General features: G+C 39.4%; 1 protein-coding gene across 3 annotated transcripts in view; it reads right to left on the bottom strand.

Annotated features, from left to right (window-relative positions):
• Nucleotides 1-21,912, bottom strand: part of slc12a7b (solute carrier family 12 member 7b) — a 79,972-nt gene extending 58,060 nt beyond the window's left edge. For all 3 annotated transcript variants that reach the window (XM_082545463.1, XM_082545464.1, XM_082545465.1), the window contains exon 1: nt 21,551-21,912. In XM_082545463.1, the coding sequence (XP_082401589.1) occupies nt 21,551-21,782 (232 nt within the window). In that variant the 5' untranslated portion in view covers nt 21,783-21,912. The remainder of the gene's footprint in view (nt 1-21,550) is intronic.
• Between the last annotated feature and the right edge of the window lie 232 nt (nt 21,913-22,144).

Here is a 22,144-nt window from a genome sequence, read left to right as displayed (position 1 = left end):
AGAGCACATATAGCAGCTCTTTCTATGCCTGAGGGCAGATCCCCTGACCAGGAATGCAGCCTTTTTCTCACACACAGGCACAACAACCACCAGAAACAATCACCTTTGTTCAAAGAGGAAGTGCAAAGCTGCCACACACACACACACACGGACACACATGTATTTCCTCACTTGCTATGCAATAATTTAAACCCCATGTGCAGCAAGTGTGCAGCAATGCTGTTCTGAAGATGTATATAGACTGTGTGAACATATAACCCTAAAGAGCGTTAGCACATATGCTTATGTGTGGAAACACACAGATTTCTGAAAGATGCTCATATCTGTATAGAGTGAGCTGTACATCATCCAAGGTTTAACCAAAACTGAATGGTCATTGAGACATAATAGAGAAACTTCTTTCAGGGATTAAGAAACAGGAGAACATCGAGCCTTTGTGCAGTCTCCACAGTTAATCCTAACCTGTCCAACTTTTGCTGAGTACTTTAAAACTATCTTTACACAGACCGTCATCTTGGTCATAGGTTCATACTACAGGCCTTTTTTAAGAAAAGAATCAGCACAGAAGTCTCTATATGTAAAACCCCATCCAGCTGGTTTGGGATCAAGTGGTCAGACGAGTGAATGGAAAAACAAAGCAGCGCATTTGTGTGCACTTGTACAGGATTGGAGAGTTAAAGTTTCTGCACATTGCTTCATTTGTATTGAGTCACAGCAGCTAGACTCTATCCAAGCTAACACAAGTCAAGGGGCAGGAAAGACATGCTCACATCACAATTACAGACAGTAATTGTAGATGTGATTGTGGCAATCAAAGATTTTTGGAGGTACAAAAAACTGTCGAACCTGTTAAACCAGCAGGTGTGACGCAACAGACATCTTGCTGTCAAGCACCAGCGCTAATAAGGAACCATTCTACCCATTTAAAATACCATTGTTCTCTTAATTCTTCCCCTAATCTGTTCCATTTGTGCTATTGGGTTGACGAGAATATAAAAGATGGATAGGATCTAAAACTTTCGACTGGTACTCTAAGACTAATAAAGTATCGTAGCGTTTCTGAAAAATAGTAAAAGGGAGGAGAAAATGGCTTTAGGTGCCTCATGTTCAAATCCATTTGACCTTAATTCTAATGATTCATTTCCTCTGAATATATACTACACTGAAAATGACACTAGCTATCAGGTCTCAAACACCTTATGTGATTGGAAATGTGATAGAAACAGTGAAGTCCACAGAATTGAGTGCAGATGGCCAGAGTTTTTATAACACTAGCTGAGTGTGACTGTGAACACATGGAAACCAGAATGAGATCCCGCCCCCTCCGGTAACTTCCCCAGTGTGCCGACACATGAGATCAATAGAGTCAAGGGAAGGGTGTGGTGTGCAAAAGCAGGAAGGGGGAGGCAGAGCGTGCACGGTGCGAGAGAATCAAAGAGAAAGAGAGATGCCCAGTTAGCAATGCGACTCGCTCACAGCTCATTTCTCAATACTGAACCAGAGGAAGGACGTAGCACCATCTAGGACTTTCTACAGCATTCTTAAAGGTTGGGAAACCTTCACTCCTCAAACATCTTCAGTGAAATATTTGTTAGTCACATAAAAAAAACCCCACAGCATCCTTATTATCAAACATTTATTACTCTAGTCTTCAGAAACTAGACCTCTTTCAATTAAATAACTCCTGTCAGGGGGTGTGGTTGCAAATATGATGCTGGACCCATGCTACATGCAAATCACTCCGAGCTGCAGCTACAGCCTAAACTAAAGCAGCCAGCATTCCTACTACTGTTTCCCTGCATCAAGAAAGGAAAGCTTGGATCAATATTCCTAAATGCGCAGTAAGTATTACAGTGCTTCTAAGGTAACAAAGGCAGCTCTTACTTGCTGCTCAGTGGATGAGCAATGATGTAACCGGCATCTGCTGATTAAGTGGCCAGACACTCAGACTGCTTTCTCAGGGACAGTCCATGCATCCAGGCCTGGGGGACAATGTCCCTTTTTGTGAGAGCATTTACACCAATAAATAAGGGAGGTTGGAAAGTAGGCTAAAATGCTGTGACATAAGCAGTTCTCAGGCTGTCTCACGGTTGATTTGACACACAATATGAAGGAGGAAATGCCTTACATAACTTCTCCAGCAAAAGGGCTAAAAAAATTCCCATAGGAGGGAAATGATCAATTGTGGTAAAAAAAACAAAACAAGAGCAGACATTAGCTGTTTACTGGTCCTCACAACTTTCCAGTACTTATTTGTCTTACACTTACAGGAATTATTACTGAATTTGTTTTACTGTAATTCCCGCATAGGTATACAGTGAGTGCCACAAACTCATGATTCATTCCCTCAATTAACACATACAAAGGCACGAATATCTATCACCTTACTGGAATGTGTTGATAAGAAACTGGGAGTCTGAACCTAAATTTGACCTCCACAATATACTAATAAAGTAGTATGAGGATAGTCACTTCAGTGTGTACAAAATAACTGGATTTAATCTACCCATTTATATGCATTAACTCCTTTTTTAAGTGCCTTTTATACTCAACTGCACAAAATACTCGAAACCAAGGGTTGTGTGTGTGTGTGTAAAATCGGGTTGATTTTAATGTTTTGAACATGTTTTTTTGAAAGGTTTGATTTTTAGTGGAAATACAGACCAACTTCACAACGTGTTTTAAAACAAGACGAGGTTGTGGGTGTGTGCAAAGTCAGATACCTGTCACACATGACTGGTTTGAGTATGTAAGTTTCTGAGGAGGAGGCTAGTGGCTAAACAGTTACACAGACGTTTGAGAAATAAACACCCCTAATCCCAGTGGCATTATTTAAACGATCAACGTATTAAATTCCACGTGTTATATCTTGATTATTAACTTTTTAATTGGGTGTGGCCTTCCCAGGCCAACATGTGGGTTTGCCTATTCAGTCACTTCTCCAGCTGTTTTTGTACAAGCCCTGAACTTTAAACATCGCCTAGTAAAGGTGTCCCTGACAACACAAATGCAGTCAGATGGTACACTAACTGGTCTCTACCCTGTCAGCACCCCAGTACAAAGTCTGTGTGATGTCAGATTTTGTTGCTTCTGTGGCTCAGAGGGTACAGTGGTGAGGCCCCCTGAACCACCTGACCCAAAAAACAAAAAACAAACAAAAAACCCCAAAACAAAACCCAAACATGACAGGAGAAACCATTTACGATTTACTGTTACATTGAAAAGTGTGGTAATCCACATTTTACATGAGCCTAGGCTCCTGGTTTTGCAGACAGTGGGGAATTTTTCTGCCCCAAGAACAACAGCACTTAAACTGAGTTCAGAACTCTCTCTGGCGGCTCGCATTTCCACTCCCAAAATAGATGTATTGATTGAACCTGCAGGGGAAGATGGGAAGACGCTGGATTTGCAACACATACACCAAGTGCAGGCCAATGACACAAGGACATACTTCTCAGCAGTGTAGATCATTCCTGCTGTTGTGCAGCCTTGAGACTCCCTGGTTTTTATCTTTTTCATGGCTATCATATCTAACAGTTCACTCTTTCTTTGTCAAGTTTTAAGCCTCTGTTTTATATAAGAATCTAGAGATGTTTGGTAGCCTGAAGTTGTAAAATCATTATATAAAGGAAAATACCGAGAAATGTATTTAATAGATTTGATACAAAAGCAACAAAGAACAAATCTGAACTATTATTTACTTTGCTAAAACTTGGTTAAGCTCAGGTTCTGCGATTTCATTAAAATTGCATTTAATTTTACTGCGATTAAATTCAAATAGAGTATTTTGAAATGAATAAATGTTATTATTTCAACTACAATGAAAAATAACACTAACACACCTCACATTATCTCACGTTTACCACATAGCCTGTCTGCCCAACCAATATATTACACTGCCCTCTGGTGGGCAAAGGAGAAAAGTGAACTCAGTGTAAAACTGTGTATTTGTGTATTGTATCTTTATTTTGAACATGTATAAGTGTATAGTATAAGAACAACAACCGAGAATAAAGAGACACGAACAAACAAATCAAAACAACAGGAAAACAAAACAATAATAAAAATCATAATTAACTTACATGTTGAAAAAAAGAGTAGGAAGAAGCATAAGCTATATACATAATCCCACCTCTTACACTATTTGGTAACTAACAGTCAACACTTTTTCTTCCTGTTTATGCCCTATCACTTCAGAAATTTGTTACATGTATTTGCTTTAATAACCCTAGTACTGTAACACGTCAAAAGACATACAAATTTACAGATATATAAACATAAACAAACTTGTGCACCCAAACACATATACACATCCCTGGTGTGAAAATAGTGTGTGACAAGACCCGGTCAAAGCCCTACCTCCTCCCTGTACATATTTTTGTACCTCTTTTTAAACCAAGTCATGCAGAGATATTGCTGCAGTTCTTCACTTAATCTGTTCAACAGCTTCTCTCCATACACAGAGATGCAAAAACTTTGTAGTGTACGGATACAGGGATATTCAATAAAGTCAATAAAGGAAACTGTGGTGTCTTGCAGGCTCAGATGGAATCTCTTTATCATATCATGTGAGTTCAGATCACATGCTTTTTCACACATCATCTCCCTTTCCATTACTTCCTTCTCTCAAACGTGCATCACTTTTGACCTACAGAGTCCAGAGGTTACAGACAAAACCTGCTAATGTACGTAAATTCATACTAATAAAACAAAATCCTAACAAAATGGCAGAGAGCCAAATGGAATTTACTTTTTATCCTCCAGTTAAGCGGAAAAACAGTTTTTTAGTTCCTTCTGTTTTCACTAGTTCATTTTCACTAGTTTCCCCAGATGATTACTGATGAAAACATCGCCTCCAACAGACACAAAAAAGGAAAAGAATATGTGTTCATGTCCAAAAACCCAAGAAGCAGTATTAGTTGCACAATCAGGTCCACACTGGCAAGTGGAGAAAAGAAATGTGAGAATTCCAGACATACAAAGTCTTACGTTCCTAAATGTAATTATGAAAGTGCGAGTGTACCACTTGGGTTCCCTTCTGAAACATTTTAGTGACATTTGTCTGGTACTGTATGTGAACTTACATCTGTGGCAAGGAAACAATACTGAAAAATCTACTTCACTTCAGTCTACTTGCATAAAATGATAATACAAGAAGTTAAAGACACAAAATATCTGCCTTACAGGAAAAATAAAAGACCACTTTGCATTATTTAACTTCATCATAAACTGTTGAAGGTTATGGTACCAATTCTAGTCTTTCCAGTTTTTAAGTATTTATTTTGGCCAAAGGGCAAACTTCCAAGCCCAGGAAATGTTCTGAAAAACTGTGAAAATCAGTGATCTTTAGGAGTGCTGGTAGGTGGATTTTGTTATGTGCGTCCAGAGAGTACTATTAAAATCGCTATCTAAATCGTTACGAGAAAAAAAATCCATTAATTAATTATATAACATTGAATACAATTCATTTGTAAACAATAGTACAAAAATGCTATAATCTTACAGTTGCAGGAGTAAATTTCTGCATTAAATATCAACAACATTTTAATTCAAGTTACAATTACAGACAAACACAATCTGAATGAACTGAGAACACACAATCAGTCGTTTTGTTTTACTGTCTTTATTGAACCTTGAGCAATCACTCAAAGTCCAGGCTGTACAGGATGTGAACCTGTAGGCCTCTCCAAAAGTTACTTGGGGTCAAGAGTTCCACTTAAATGACACTAAAGCATGTGTTGGGAATCAGACCTTTCCTCTAAATGACAGTGTCCTCCACATCTCTACTAGTAGACATGAACTGATCCAGTAACCAGGGAACAGAACAGCCAATTTCCAGTGTTTTCAGCCAGGACCAGTGACTGGTCATTCTCCCAAATATCTGATTACAGGCCGGTCTGTTTCATGTGCACACAACATACGCACAGAGATGCAGGCAAATACTGACTCGCACACTCATAGCCACATGCAAACATGTCATTAGTGTGAAATTTCTCACTGTTATTGAAGACACAAAGTTCCCCAAAATAAAGCATGGAGGGACCACCACGCAACAAAGCTAATGTTCATCTTCATCCAGCTGAACATATGAGATTTGAAAGAAGCTAACAAAAAGAACATGGCTAAAGCTAATAGTAACCATAAGTCAGCATCATCAGTATGAGATTTGGAACAGCAAAAATGATCAAAGCAGTTACAAGGAAGATTATGGAAACGGGTAAAAATTAAAAAAAAATGAAAATGATTAAGATCCTGTTATCTGGTGATATTATAACACAATGAACACTTGAATTGAAAAAGAAATTGCAAATAAATCCTGAAATGTACTTCAAATTTGGGGGAAATTAATAATTTATTTTAATTATTAAACTAATATTTAGCATTTTTAAAAAACAGTTGATATTTGTTTGTATGTGCTTGTACGGGCCAAATATTGCACAAGAAAATTGCAGTCAGTGAATATCTAAATGTACATTACACTTGAAAGAGTCAAAATCTCATCCCAATTGTGAAGCACAGTGGAGGGAGCATCGTGGTTCGGGGCTGCTTTGCTACTTCAGGACAGGAATGCCTTACAATAGTTGAGAAAACACTGAATTTAAAACTGCAGCTAGGAGAATGACAGTGCAGCAGTTAGTATCTGGCCTTCACCCAATTCAATAACAGTCCACTCATTTGACTGCTTTGGGGAATGATCGTCAACACTAACGCTGGACAGGACTGCAACTGAAATGGTGTCATGACCTCAAAATGAATACTCAATCAAGACATCCCAGATATATAATGATCCACACTTTCTCATAAACACACTGTAGTGCAGCCTTTTAATAAAAAGCCTAACCTCACTCCAACAGGTGCAGGGGAAAAAAGCTGTTTTTCCCAGCAGCTCCAGACTAAAAGTGTTTAAATCTTATTTCAAGGGACAGAATAGCAAACAATTTACAGGGAGTGCAGAATTATTAGGCAAATGAGTATTTTGTCCACATCATCCTCTTCATGCATGTTGTCTTACTCCAAGCTGTATAGGCTCGAAAGCCTACTACCAATTAAGCATATTAGGTGATATGCATCTCTGTAATGAGAAGGGGTGTGGTCTAATGACATCAACACCCTATATCAGGTGTGCATAATTATTAGGCAGCGTCCTTTCCTTTGGCAAAATGGGTCAAAAGAAGGACTTGACAGGCTCAGAAAAGTCAGAAATAGTGAGATATCTTGCAGAGGGATGCAGCAGTCTCAAAATTGCAAAGCTTCTGAAGCGTGATCATCGAACAATCAAGCGTTTCATTCAAAACAGTCAACAGGGTCGCAAGAAGCGTGTGGAAAAACCAAGGCGCAAAATAACTGCCCATGAACTGAGAAAAGTCAAGCGTGCAGCTGCCAAGATGCCACTTGCCACCAGTTTGGCCATATTTCAGAGCTGCAACATCACTGGAGTGCCCAAAAGCACAAGGTGTGCAATACTCAGAGACATGGCCAAGGTAAGAAAGGCTGAAAGACGACCACCACTGAACAAGACACACAAGCTGAAACGTCAAGACTGGGCCAAGAAATATCTCAAGACTGGTTTTTCTAAGGTTTTATGGACTGATGAAATGAGAGTGAGTCTTGATGGGCCAGATGGATGGGCCCGTGGCTGGATTGGTAAAGGGCAGAGAGCGCCAGTCCGACTCAGACGCCAGCAAGGTGGAGGTGGAGTACTGGTTTGGGCTGGTATCATCAAAGATGAGCTTGTGGGGCCTTTTCGGGTTGAGGATGGAGTCAAGCTCAACTCCCAGTCCTACTGCCAGTTTCTGGAAGACACCTTCTTCAAGCAGTGGTACAGGAAGAAGTCTGCATCCTTCAAGAAAAACATGATTTTCATGCAGGACAATGCTCCATCACACGCGTCCAAGTACTCCACAGCGTGGCTGGCAAGAAAGGGTATAAAAGAAGAAAAACTAATGACATGGCCACCTTGTTCACCTGATCTGAACCCCATTGAGAACCTGTGGTCCATCATCAAATGTGAGATTTACAAGGAGGGAAAACAGTACACCTCTCTGAACAGTGTCAGTGGCTGTGGTTGCTGCTGCACGCAATGTTGATGGTGAACAGATCAAAACACTGACAGAATCCATGGATGGCAGGCTTTTGAGTATCCTTGCAAAGAAAGGTGGCTATATTGGTCGCTGATTTGTTTTTGTTTTGTTTTTGAATGTCAGAAATGTATATTTGTGAATGTGGAGATGTTATATTGGTTTCACTGGTAAAAATAAATAATTGAAATGGGTATATATTGTTTTTTGTTAAGTTGCCTAATAATTATGCACAGTAATAGTCACCTGCACACACAGATATATAGCTAAAACTAAAAACAAACTAAAAACTACTTCCAAAAACATTCAGCTTTGATATTAATGAGTTTTTTGGGTTCATTGAGAACATGGTTGTTGTTCAATAATAAAATTATTCCTCAAAAATACAACTTGCCTAATAATTCTGCACTCCCTGTACACTTGTAAAAGTTTTGAATGAACTTATTAACTCAAGGGATACTATTATATTCAGGGCTGCACATAAGTGTTCTGGAGGAGTACAGACATTTGTTCAAAACTCTTAAAGATGTCGAAGAAGCAAGAAGCAAGCTTCGTAAGCAATTACGCGCAAAAGAAGTGCGTATTCTCAGAATTTCCGGGAACATCTTATGTACGAAAACGCGTGTTCCAACTTCTTATCCCGTGCGCGTCTTTTATTTTGACAGCGAATGCTTATGTGCTTATGTGCAGCCCTGGTTATGTATTGTATGTGTATGTATCGTTTCAAACTGTGAAGGACTTTGTAACTGTGTGATCTGAAAACTGTTTTTATTTTGAGAAATTTTGCTTAATTTTATCCAATTCTGTACTTTACATGTTTACAACAAAAGCATCTCCATACAAGTGTGTTAATAATCAGATTGTATGTGTCTGCATTTGTGAGTCTGACAAAAATTCAAACAACATGGACAGGTTTTTATATAGCACTTTTCTACTCTGTCTGAGCACTTAAAGTACTTTATATATCTAATTCAACCAATCACACCCATTCACACAAGCACTTATTCTAAGCGCTCTATCTAAAATTCATACACATTCACACTTCGATGGGTGCATCGGAGAGCAATATGGGGTTAGTATCTTGCCCAAGGATATTTTGCATGCAGAATGGAGCAGCCAAACCACCAATCTTCTGGTTAGTAGCTGACCTGCTCTGCCACCTGAGCTACAGCCACCCCAACATAACATAATAAGAACAGAAAACATAACCAAAAAAAAAAGAAGAAAGAAAAAAAACCTGTCTTGGGGCAATGAGTAAGATCAGCAAAAACAGAAGTTGACTCAAGTTTTTTGCTATCTCAGTTCCTTTTTTCAGCAGACAGCTCAGCCCATGTCATGAGAGAGTTTGGAAGGATTGAAGCTTGCACTGCATCAGTCTCATCCCTGGAGTTTTACAGGACTGTAGTCATTTAGGCTGGGGTGGGGTTAAGGAGGTTGTCTGTGAGGGTTCTCAGTCATCCAGGTCATCGTAGTCAAAGGAGCTTGCAAAGAAAAGCGTCTGGACTTCTTTAAGTTGCTTGAAGACGTTTCACCTCTCATCCGAGAAGCTTCTTCAGTTCTAAGGTCAAATGGCGGAGAGTCCCAGATTTAAACCCAGTGGGAATATCCCCCCAAAGAGGGACAAAAGGACCCCCTGATGATCTTCTAATCGCCTGAGCCAAGGTGTGAAAACGGGTGTGGGTCCCAATCAGCCAGGGTTTCGGGTGAGCTCATTGTGAAACCTGGCCCCACTTTATCATGCGATTTCCTGAGGTCAGATGGCCCAGGATGTGAGTGGCCGTTAAGGCGTCTGGGGAGGGATCTCAAAACTGGATTATAGATGGCAGAGAGTTGGTGTCTTAAACCACCGCCTCTGTTCAAAGATGGTCGCTCACAGTGGACATACCGGTAGATGGCTTCTTTCACTCCTCTTTCAAACCATCTGTCCTCTCTGTCCAAAATGTGAACATTGGCATCCTCGAAAGAGTGACCTTTATCCTTTAGATGCAGATGGACTGCTCACAATGAGCTCACCCCACCATTTGACCTTAGAACTGAAGAAGCTTCTTGGATGAGAGGTGAAACGTCTTCAAGCAACTTAAAGAAGTCCAGACGCTTTTCTTTGCAAGCTCCTTTGACGGTTAAGGAGGTTATAATAGGACTCCTAATTCAGAGACAGGCGGAACATGATACTCACGCAATGTCTCTCTCTACACATTTCTGACATCTGATATCCACTGATGCCATAACCAAGTAACTGTACTGACTGTGCCCAGCTGCATTTTCTCCTTACATATACCCAAGGTAGACACAATAGCACAAACAGAAATTTAACACAGCTTTTTATGGAAACAAAGCTCTTCTGTTTTGAAGTTTTATCAACTGCTCTATTCAGTAAATAAAGCAGTATTTGTATTGGGTTTGTTTTAATATTATTGTTGAATAAACATATTTGGTCTAGAGATGGCACGATACCACTTTTTTATGTCCGATACCGATACCGATATCATAAATTTGGATATCTGCCGATACCGATATGAATCCGATATAGTGTTTTTTAATCAACAAAACTGTTTTTTAAAATATCTTGCTGCATTTTGCAAGTCTGCAAGTTCATACTCAAGTTTAAAACAACAACTACACTAAAGCTATTCTGTTATACCTGTATACAAAAAAAATATTTCATAGTTCAGCAATACTGATCAATCTAATAAACTTAGACCTACACCATCCTCCCTATTCTGGTATTTTAAAGAGTACTTAGCGTAAATATTAAGCAACCTAACTAATAGGGTTCCAACTCCCAGCAACAACAAAATTAAATAAATAAAAAATAGGGAACCACCCCTCACGCGCCACCTCATGATGCTTAATCGACGTAATCAACCTTAATTTGATGCAGTGTGAAAAAAAATGCACAGAAATCAATTATTTTTCAAGAAATATTAAATAGATTCAACATCTTTCTTCAACAAAATTGCAGACTGCACAGATGGTACCTTCCCAAAGTAAAAAGTACTATAGCTTACTAGGGTATATATATTAGACTTAATAGTCACTATGTACAGTAATTGACTTCTATTCATTTTACATCAAATTAAAACTTTGGGTGTCAGATAATTATTTATTAAAAGCTAGACATTTTAAATGAGAATAAGAAAGAAAAGTATGTCTTTGTGCCCCCTTTTCCCAGTTAATGCCCTATCGGCCCCCCTGGCTAAACTTTGCTAGATCCGCCCCTGCACAGTTACCAGCCGTCAGCTACGTAGAAAAAGATCCTGGTGTAGAAATTAATATTAAATAAATTCTAACAACAGCTTATCAAGCTTAAACGTGCTGCTGTTGTTCAGCCGCTGGTTTGCTCTTTCTGGCGCAAAGTGGACCAAAAACAAACGAGAGACAGACTCGCGACAGAAAAGCCGATCAGCTGATTTAAGCAGTTTCACGATTGAAGTAGCAGCCGGAGAGCGAGAGGCAGTCGCTTGTTAAGCTTAACGTGGGAATGCTTTACAAACATTCAGAGATGGACTTACACACTTGCTTTACTTCTCTCGGGGATAACTTTGTCGGAGATGAAATGCCAGGTTGCTAGTGAAGCTCCACATGCTATCCAGACCACCGACAGGTCCTGCATGCCACAGCTGCTCTATCACGTGATGCCTACGTTCTGAGGTGAGTTACGGCGTGTTGCAAGTTTTGTGAGGTGCTTTCGTGATATTTAATGGATCGGATTACATTTTTTATTTTTCTCCGATATCCGATCCAGTAATTTAGGTCAGTATCGGACCGATACCGATACGTAATATCGGATCGGTCCATCTCTAATTTGGTCATTTTAAAAGTTGTTATTTTCTTTATTTTGGATGATTTCACTGGATGGGATAATGCTAATATGTTTAAGTGTCATCATCTTATGTCTTCACTCTCTCTGGACATAATTTTAAACATGTATTTTGCTTTCTAGGGGCCTCATTTGGCTTCATGTTGCTCTACAACAATATTTACCGTGATAGGAAAGGCAAAAAGGCCAAAATGACTCACAGTAAATGCCTTACTTAGTTTTACACATACAAGAGGTGGAAAAACCCCTGACTATCAACCCCAAATGTAGAGAATGTCTAGGGGAAAACACATGATGTAGTTTTTCCCATCACATCTGTTCAGCAGCAGTGGTTTTCTGGTGCTGAAAGACTGTTAGCATTATTAACCAGACCACTTTCATCGTGTGTTAAAATAAAACAAACTGCACTGGTATGAGCAGTGCTTTGGAGGTGACTGGTAAAGTTTCACTTGCTTACTTCCATTTTCAGTTTGGTGCATTGCCTAAGAGATACTATGCACATTTAGTGACTTCTTAATCTAGATTTTGGTGTAAGTCACAAAATATGAGGAGCTATCTTTCCTCTTTCCTAGTGCTGGCCCCAAGCCCCCCCTCCAAAAAATAAATTTAAAAAATTAAAACAAGGAGGATTGCTTGATGAAGGGCATCCAGCATGAAACATGTACCACATCACACATAATGCTCATGAGTCAGAATTCCATACTACAGTGATTGGGACTCTGGTTAGGACCCCACATTGGTCATTTTTGCTCCGGACCATTTCTGCCAGTGTCTAGGCCTTGGATAGCCCCTGCAATATTCTCCTGAATGATGGGTGTCCCCACTCAGACAGAACCTCCACACCAGCACTGGTACAGGAGGAGAAGGAGTCAAAACTGGAAGCAAAGAAATTGCTGAGTTTCTTACTTTCTTTTTCACAATAGTTAACTTGTGTCTTAGACTCGGCTACGCTATGTGCTGGCTTACAAAAATCAAGAAATCACAAGTTGAAGGGACACTGCAACATGTAACGTCACTCATTGTCCTATGGCGTGGGTTTGCCAGGGCAAGGGTAATGACCCCACTACCGCCCCCTCTGGCACTGCTGCTTAACAGGGTGCTTTTAAAAAGGGACAGGGTGGACTTTTTTTATGTGGTTATGTGTGTCTACATACAAGTACAGTAAATACTTTGTCTATCAAAACTCTGAAATAACAGGTGAAAATATACTGAACCTGTAGATATACACTGGTTTTTTTTCATGCCTGTGATGACTGTATGTAAATTTTTAACCACAGCTGTGCATGTAAAAAAGTATGATAGTATATCATACCATCCCATGCTAAAACAACTATTGCTACAACCTACTGACATAGAAAAGAAACACCCGTGTTAAGTTATCTTTAACTTCAATTTTGTAACAGATGAAAAACAAAAACAAAAGAGAAACCCTAGTTAGTAAAAACGGTCAAACTTGCAGTGATGTCAGAGCAGGAATTTATAGTATTTTTTTTAAGTTTGTCACATTTTTTTTGTTTCTATAAGACCCTTTGTGCCTTGTAGTTTGGAATAGATTTGCACCTGAAAATGACACCGATAGACCCCATTGACCACTCATCCAAATTTACTAACTGCACAAGTAAGATTCCATTATTGCTTTGGTGGTAACTGCACTGTAAAGTGTTATGATAATGTAGATAATGACCTGAGGACAAATGCCCAATTCAAAATAAAATTACCTGATAAAAATGTAAAGATTGAGCTAAACTGTGACCCAAAGGAGAGAGTCTTCTGAAACACCCTCTGTCTGACCGATGTAACCCCCACCCCCACCTCAGACACATACATCGCCCTGTGAGTGTTGCGTGTAAACAGCAGTGTAAATAGGGAGCAAGTAGAACAAATATGTGAGACTGAACAAGGCCACACAAGAGCAGGAGCAGATATAGTGGATGCCAGGGCCCAGTTGGTGCTGACTGCTGGGTTCCAAATAAAGATGAGGGCAGCACATGACACCAAAGGTGCATGCCTTCTTGAACATGAACACACACCCACAGAGAGAGAGAGAGAGAGAGCAAGTGAGCCTCTGGAATGACATTCTGAGGACGTTCATTTACCAGTTCTGTCCCACTCATTCTCTACACACAATGTAATTATTAGCTGTAGCTGTAATATACAAACCCTCCACCTAAAAAATACATAAATGTTTTTCCCAAAAAGTTAAATCATCTGGAAGTAGCATTTTCAGCGGGAGAAATGTTTTGTCACTAATCTGCAAGTGACTTCTTCAGTCTCAGCTGACTGCAGGTTTCCAGCCTTATGAACAGTACATTTGCATAATGACTGAAACTAGCACCACTGGTGAAACATTTTCTGGATCATTAATAAGAAAATTGTCTTGACCACTAATAAGGGACCATTGATCAATGGTCATGAGTACCATTCACAGAGAGTTGGGGAATGGCTGCAATCACAGCACTGTAAGATGGTGAAAGATGTAGCCTGAGGCCCCCTCCTCGCTTTCACGTAAATGGCCTCCTTGACTCCGCGCTCAAACCAGCATTCCTCCTTGTCCTGGATGTGTACATCATCATCATTGAAAGAGTGTCGACTGGCCTGTAAGTGTAAACAGACTGCGGAGTCCTGCCCTGACGAGGTAGCTCTTCTGTGTAGTGCCATCTGCTTAGGTAGAGGTTGTTTGGTTTCCTCGATTTATAAATCACGCCAATCCTCCTGGCACTTAACAGCGTAATCGAAGAAGTTCCTTATCTTGATGATAATGCATGTTGCCTGTCATTGAAAAGCTGTCCAAGTCAGCAAAATACTCTCAAATTGTACTTTGAAATGAACCGAAAGCCAGTGTAGCTGCATTAAGATATGAGTCACATTTTGGGGGATTTTGTCAGAAGCCTGGCAGTAGCATTTTGAAGAACTTGGAACTGTTCTGGGATGTTTTTCCAAGACAAATTTATAGTGCATTGCAGTAATCCAATCATGAAGAAACAAAAGCATGAATAATCATTTCCAGTTCAGCACGTGACACAACGGAGCTTAGTTTGGCAGTACTTCTCAAATGATGAACCAGAAACTTGACATGTGCATCCAAAGTAAAACCAGAATCAAAGGTTATGCCAGAGTTCCTAACAGAGGATTTTGCCAAAGAACCAAGATGTCCAAGCATCTCCTTTCTGGTGCAAACACAATTATTTCCATTTATTCTTGATTTAATTAAAGAAAAATGTCTGCCATCCACCGTTTAATAGTGTCTAGGAACTTGGGTGAAACGAGGTGTACAGCTGAATATCATCTGCATAGCAGGGATAATAGATGTCCTTAAAGGTACAAGGTACAAAAATGTCCAGAGAGCACAAACAGGCTTTCATCGTACCAATAAGCTTCGCCAGCTCACGTAAAGTTACTGGTGCAAAGCTGTCTATTGTAAGATAACAGGCCGAGCTGGTGTGGGAACAACAACAACAACACAGATGCTGAAGAAGAGATATTATTTCTTACATTTCTGACCTTATTAACAAAAAAAGGAAAGAAAACGCTGACAGTCCTCATTTCAGGACATAGTAGGTGGAGCAGGAGTAATGATGCCACTAACAATGTTGAATAACAACTGCTATTTAACACCAGGTTAGAAAAATATGCAACCCTTGCTTACTTCACTGAGTTATTAAAGGAACTAAAAGATCCTTTAGGTGTAATAAGTGCCTTTTTAAATGGGTTTTCCTCCACAGATGTTCCATTTTTCTGCAGGAACGTTTTATCATGCAGAAAAATGGCATATATCATAATTTATCTATGGTGATGACTGTAAAACTGGCACCCATCTCTATTTAAAACAACAGATATAGTCTAATATAGAAAGGTAATGTTAATTAAAATGATCTGTTAAGATATCTACATCATTTTAAGGGGAGAAAAACAAATTAAAATCCTCAGAAAGCATGCCTGCAGAGGAGGCAGACCTCATGGAATGGGGGGCTGAAAACTGTGTCACAGTTACAGATCAATGAAAAATAACAGTGGTGGTTAGAAATAAAAATGTCCTCAGAACAAACAGAATCAACATTCAGATCCAAAGTAAAACCGAGATCCAAAGTGTGCCCTTTGGCGTGAGTAGGGCCAGACACATGCTGGATAAATTAAAAATGTCTATGACACTCATAAAGCTCCTAGCAAAGAGCTCAGAGTCATCATCAATGTGCACGTTAAAATCCCCAAATACGACCAGTCTAGACAGTTTCAGGGTGTATGATAAACAGTTACTAAATTCCTTTAAGAATGTGCTGTTTGGACCAGGTGGACGGTACACTACAGCACAATAAAAAGGATCCTTTCCCCCGCAGCTCAAGCGATAAAAACTATCCAATTTTAAACAAACAACATGAAAACCGATTTGAAAACACAACAGCAAGACCTCCTCTACAACCCAGCATCCGAGGCTGGCTGATAAAAGAGTACCCCCTCGGACAAAGTTCAATAAGGGATGTGTGGTATGCGGACTGCTGCCAAGTCTCAGTCAGGAATAAAAAAAAATCCAGATTTCTGGCTTGTATAAAGTCATGCTTAGTGAGGTGGAGAACAGAGCAGCCACAGACGCAGCCCATTTCAGGGGATGGAGAAACTGTGGGTTTGATCCATGAAAGTCACGTAGTCCACTCACCGATGGGATAAAAGGCAACGTGAGCGAAGAGTCTGGATAAACACTGTGGAGATAGCTGCGTCGCAGAGATCCAAACAGCATGTAAAATGAGTAAGACTGAAACTGTCAAAAATGAAATAAATAACTGAGTAGTAAATATTTTCACATTCTTTTAAATACACCACAAAAGATTTAAAAACAAATGCAAAGTGTGTCTAGAGTGGTATTTAATTTCTATCTCACATCTAGATATTTTTTATTTTTTAAACGTCATTCGTTTTAAATTTAATAATTTGTTTCCCTTTAAATGCTTTCACTGTTTATTTTTCCCCAACTTTGATATTGTGTCATGTAACTTGGCTCAAAGTAAAGTGCAGAGTGGGTAAATGTTACAAAGGTGAATAAATATAAAAGCAAATCACAACAGGAATATTATTAATGTTATATAAATAATGTTATTTTTTCAATTTAACATTTGGTGCACTTAATGAGACATTAACTTACTTACTTATATCTGATATTATAGGGGTAGCTTCTGAGATTGGACCTTAAAAAAATCATAACCAGCTAACAAATTCATGCAGATTACTTTTGCTGATTCTCCATAAAGAATCTCAGGCAGCAGAAACAATCACAGAGATGAGAGCTTAACAGTCTCTCAGCCTGATGTGAATCTGACACCTTCTGAAGACTCTAGAACCTCATTTATATTTCAATGCCTGGTTAATCTCTCATAAATCCAAACACAATCTTAATCATCCTCAGCATCTGAGGCAAGCCGTGAGGTCACACCCACAAACTGCTTAATGTCATTAGCAGTCACTATGGCCTTTTCCCACTCTCGCACGGCCTAAAATCTGAACAACGACCAAGTCACAAGTGCATTTTTAGACTAAAGTGTTTTAAGAGGAGCCCAAGGCAGTGTAACACATAGACACTATCATTCACACAACAAAACGGTTTTTTGCCATCATTTATATTTCTTCATAACCGCTGCTTCCTCTTTACAAGAGACTTTACTTAACATTGTTTTGCAACCTTGAGTCGTGGAAAACACAGTGCTCCAGTTCCACTAAACTGTCAAATGTGTTCAAATTGCGTTTGACCTTTGGAAAAGTACATTCCACCATCAAATAAAGCCTCCTTTATTAACAAATTAAAAGTCACAACTTGTAATATGCAGTCAGCTTTATTCAGAGCCTGCATCTGGTCTCTGTTTTACTGTGTGGTATGTAACTAAAAGAGGAACCTTCCCATTGAGCATGCTGATACATACAAGTTTATCTGTGCAGTGCCTCTTTAGTGGAAAATGGCTAACCATTGATCATGTAAACATAATTAAATCTATTATCTGCTACCGCTAACTTTATCATAGGGAATTCAATTAAACAGAGGCCCCTATAGATCTGTAAACAGATTATACCAAAACAAACAACTTTCCACTGATTGCAGTAAACCGAGTGTCACAGATGAATGAAGTGCGGAAATTGAAATCGAACTGAAGTCAGTACCTAATAAGATGCTTCAGTGATAAATAACTCCTAAAGTAGAGTCTTCATTATACAGAGGGTCGTTAATATCTATAATCCATCTCAGCAAGTTTCTGGCGTAGGTTTGTCCACTTTTTCTCTTTTTAAAACCATCACTGGGCCCATTGTGCAAGCACTCTTCACATGGCTGCAACCCCGTAAGTATTTGTGATAGAGACAAAACAAGCACAAAGAATTTACAGGGCCTAGATTTTTCCATGTGCGCTTCACATTAGCATAACTCCTCAACTATATTTGGCTGGAGAGAATTTCGCAGCCAAAATTACAAAATAAATCTGTTCGGTCAGTGTGGATCTTTTTCAACGAAGGGTTAAAGGCATTCAAATCAATTAAAATGCAAGTACAAGACTTTTTCATTACTATTCCCGTCACAATTTCCAGCCAGTGATATTAATGAAGTAGGTATTTTTACAACCCCCACCGCAAAAAAAGAAAAAACAAACAAAAAACATCCTCAGATTTTATAGCAGCATATTCATTGGAGCGGCATGTAACTTATGACATCATTTGACAGCCACATTCTTTGCCCGCCCAGTTGCATGTGCCCACAGAGGCGGCAAATGCTCTTTGGTTGTTCTCCGGAGTCATGTTACAAATTTTTGGGAGATTAAAATTTTTGCCGTTGAAAACTTGCAAAGTGCAACAAGCCCCAATAATGCACCCTCGCATGATATCTCACATGCACAAACACACCCATCATCTTCTACTTAGCAAAACAATCTGAATTTGAATGAAATACCATCTATGCATTAAAGCAGAATAGCCAAGTCCCAACTTGTCATCGTATTATAGAAGAGGTAATCGGGTTGAACACATTTTCATGGCTTTGCAGCTCAGTGCTGGCTGTCAGTTAAAAACACCTACTGCTCCAGTGAGGTGAGGTTTTTTTCCTACAAAACTACAACCTGTTTGATTTAAAAAATATTTCTATGCTCAAAATCAAGCTACAAATGAGTATTTTAGTGTTTCTACCAACATTGCTAAAGACTCAGCAGGTTCTGTGACTGCAGGCGTGAGAAAAAAAACACAAAAAACATGCGCACACTCACAGCCGTGCACAAACATGTCATTAACATGTAGGCTCCTCATTGTGAGTGAAGACAAAGTTCCACCTCTAAATGGCTTATGAAAATAAATTAATATAAAGGTTTTGGAGTGGGCTAGTCAGAGTTCTGACTCAGTTTGATTGAGATTCTTTGGCATGACCTTAAAGAATCAACCTATGACATAGTTGAATTCAAACAATTCTGCAAAGACGAGTGAGCCAAAATTCCTCCACAGTGATGTGAAAGACTCATCGTCAGCTATTACGAATGCTTTTCTGCAGCTCTTGATGCCAAGAGTGGCACAACAAGTTATTAATAAGTTCATGGGTTAATTTCTTTTTTACACAGGAGCACATAGGGACGTTTTTCCCCTCGATAAATGAAATCATCATTTAAAAACTGCATTTTGTATTTACTTGCGTTATCTTTGTCTAATATTAAAATTAGCTTGATGATCTGAAACATTTAAGTGTGACAGTAGGAAGAGGGAAAATACTTCTTATCAGCACTGCATGTCAGGTAAACGTACGTTTTAAGACTCCTGTTGGATCCTGGGAAGGAGATCCCTTTGAGGCTATGTCGGGAAGGACCAAATCAAACACGGTGGTCAACCCTTGGTAATAAGGGAGCAGACAAAAGAAGCCTTAAAGTGAGGTGTACGCCAACTCAGATTCAATTATTAGTTATACCTCCCTAGCAGAGCACTTTATTTTGAGTTGTTTAAGCAAAAGCAGTCTAAGGAGCTTGGAAAGAAAAGCGTCTGGACTTCTTTAGGTTGCTTGAAGACGTTTCACCTCTCATCTGAGAAGCTTCTTTCACCGGATGAGAGGTAAAACGTAAGGAAAAGCAGCTCCTCTAACTTCCTACAGTTTGGAGGAAATTGTAAAATTGTAATTAATAACTGTAATTAATAATTTATAAATTGATTTTATTACAAAAATAGTATAGTGCATTGAAGAAGCACTGGTTTTTGCTGGTATACATTGTCAGTTATAGGTCTTAGAAATAAATCTGGAATCAGAAAAAACTGATACTAATGAAAACTGCTTGTTTAGTTTCAAAATTTATGCATCTTTTTCTACAAGATTAGATTTTCTTTTCAAAACATATGAACGCTACTTTTCACTGCTTTTTGCTGCACAGCAGGTTGCTCTGTGTGTTTGATTTGGCAGTTTTATGTCAGATGGTCCTTCTGACACTACCCTAAAGCGAATTTGTGTCTCCGGTTGGAATCAAGGCAAGCAACTTATTGCCTGTAAAATCTGTTTTGTTTTATAGGTTATTTTTTTCACACAAGTTGAACCCATCTTTCCACATATCCTACGGTTACTATACAATGAATCACTTGAGAACTTGTCAATCACTGCTCTAAATCAACAGAGGCTTTAACAGGACCAGAAACTTGTCACCTGTCCAGCATCTTATACTGGCTCTGAGCCTGTGGGATACTTTTGTTGGACCTAACAAAACTTAAACTTATTTCGTCAATAGTAAAAGTCTCCTCTGTCACCATGATTCATCATGAGTACATACCCAGTAACCACCACTAGCACTGTGAGATTTATCTTATTTTTTCATCCATATTTAATTAATAAGACTAAAATTTACCTTTCCTTCCTGGTGTCTAAACATTGTTTACCCCAAAACACTTTGGTCCTTCAAATGAACAGGTACAAAAAAGAAACCAAACACATCAGACATGACAATAAAGCTATTGCCACATATGAAATAGCCATAAGCAGGATGACCCTTATGGACACAAATAAACTCAGAGTACATTAAGTGCCAGGCAATTCTTCTAGCACCTTCTAAGCACCCACCTGTTGCTATAGATGCACCTTGTTTGCATGAACAAAGCTTGAGAATAAAGCCTGCAGCCAAATTGTGGTTCAGCTCAGAGACACATACTGTGAACCAAGAACATTTGGGAAATCGCTGGCACTATGTGAAATTAAAACTATATTTGGACCATTGTCCATGGACCATTTATTTTCTGCCCTTTATTTTAAAAACAAATGGCGCCAAAACCTTGTATATTATTATTATTATTATTATTTTATTATTATTTTACTTTACATTTATTAACAAAAACTAAATTCCAGATAAAAGACTGAGAGGAAATTCGCATGGACCTAAACAAATACAGTCTGCTTCATGTGCGCTTCAATTAGGTGAGCAGAGATGTCGTTTTAATCTTCCAAACTGTCTGACGGAACTTTTAATGCCAGTAAAATCTCTATATGAGGCACCAGGATACAAACCAATAACGTTTTGATTGTTGTGGTTAATATGAACAGGTTCCGCAGGTCTGCTTCGGTTTTATTAGATCACTGCCCGGGAGAAACACGACAGCTAATCCTCTAAAAGGTGGATAGGTGAGATAAGAAGTGGGACACGGAGTCTGCGCCTGTCTGTAGCACACCTACCGTACTTGTTAGGCTCCCTGTTGTACTCCAGGATAGGCACCGCAGCGCCGGGGTCCAGGGGTTCGAACACGGAGTCTTCAAGTGGCTCTTTTTCCTGCCCCGTGTCGGCGCTGCTGCTGCTGCTGCCGCCGGTGTCGAGTCCCGGGTCAGCGGCAACCGCGTCCAAGTGAGCCCCCTGTACGGGGACCGTCCCTCCACCGCCAACAGGGACTACCACAAATCTGTCCCCCATGTCCTTTTTATTCACCTGTGGAACTTTTCAGTGGAGGACAGCACAACGGTTAGTTTGTGCTCCTCACTCTGCGCGTGTAAGCACACAGTACAGCCAGCACTTCCCGCTCACGCCTTCGACCAGAGGATTGATTACAGTATGGCTGTGCCCGCCCTCTCTGCTCGCTCATTGGTTTAGAATGCCAAGGAGCGCTGTCAATCGTTCCCAGAAGCAAATCAGAGTTGTCGAAATCTGTTAATTGTGAACAGGGTTAGTTACTAATATTTCTATCAAATTAACGATATTCTCCTCAAAAATTCGAAGTTCTGTAGTTATTACATTATGATTTAGTTGCTCAAAGCCCCCAAATAAAATCAAAATGA

This window comes from Aulonocara stuartgranti (genome assembly GCF_965226115.1).
Source record: "Aulonocara stuartgranti genome assembly, chromosome: 9".
In the NCBI taxonomy this organism is placed as follows: Eukaryota; Metazoa; Chordata; class Actinopteri; order Cichliformes; family Cichlidae; genus Aulonocara; species Aulonocara stuartgranti.
This window is presented reverse-complemented; position numbering and strand designations above follow the sequence as displayed.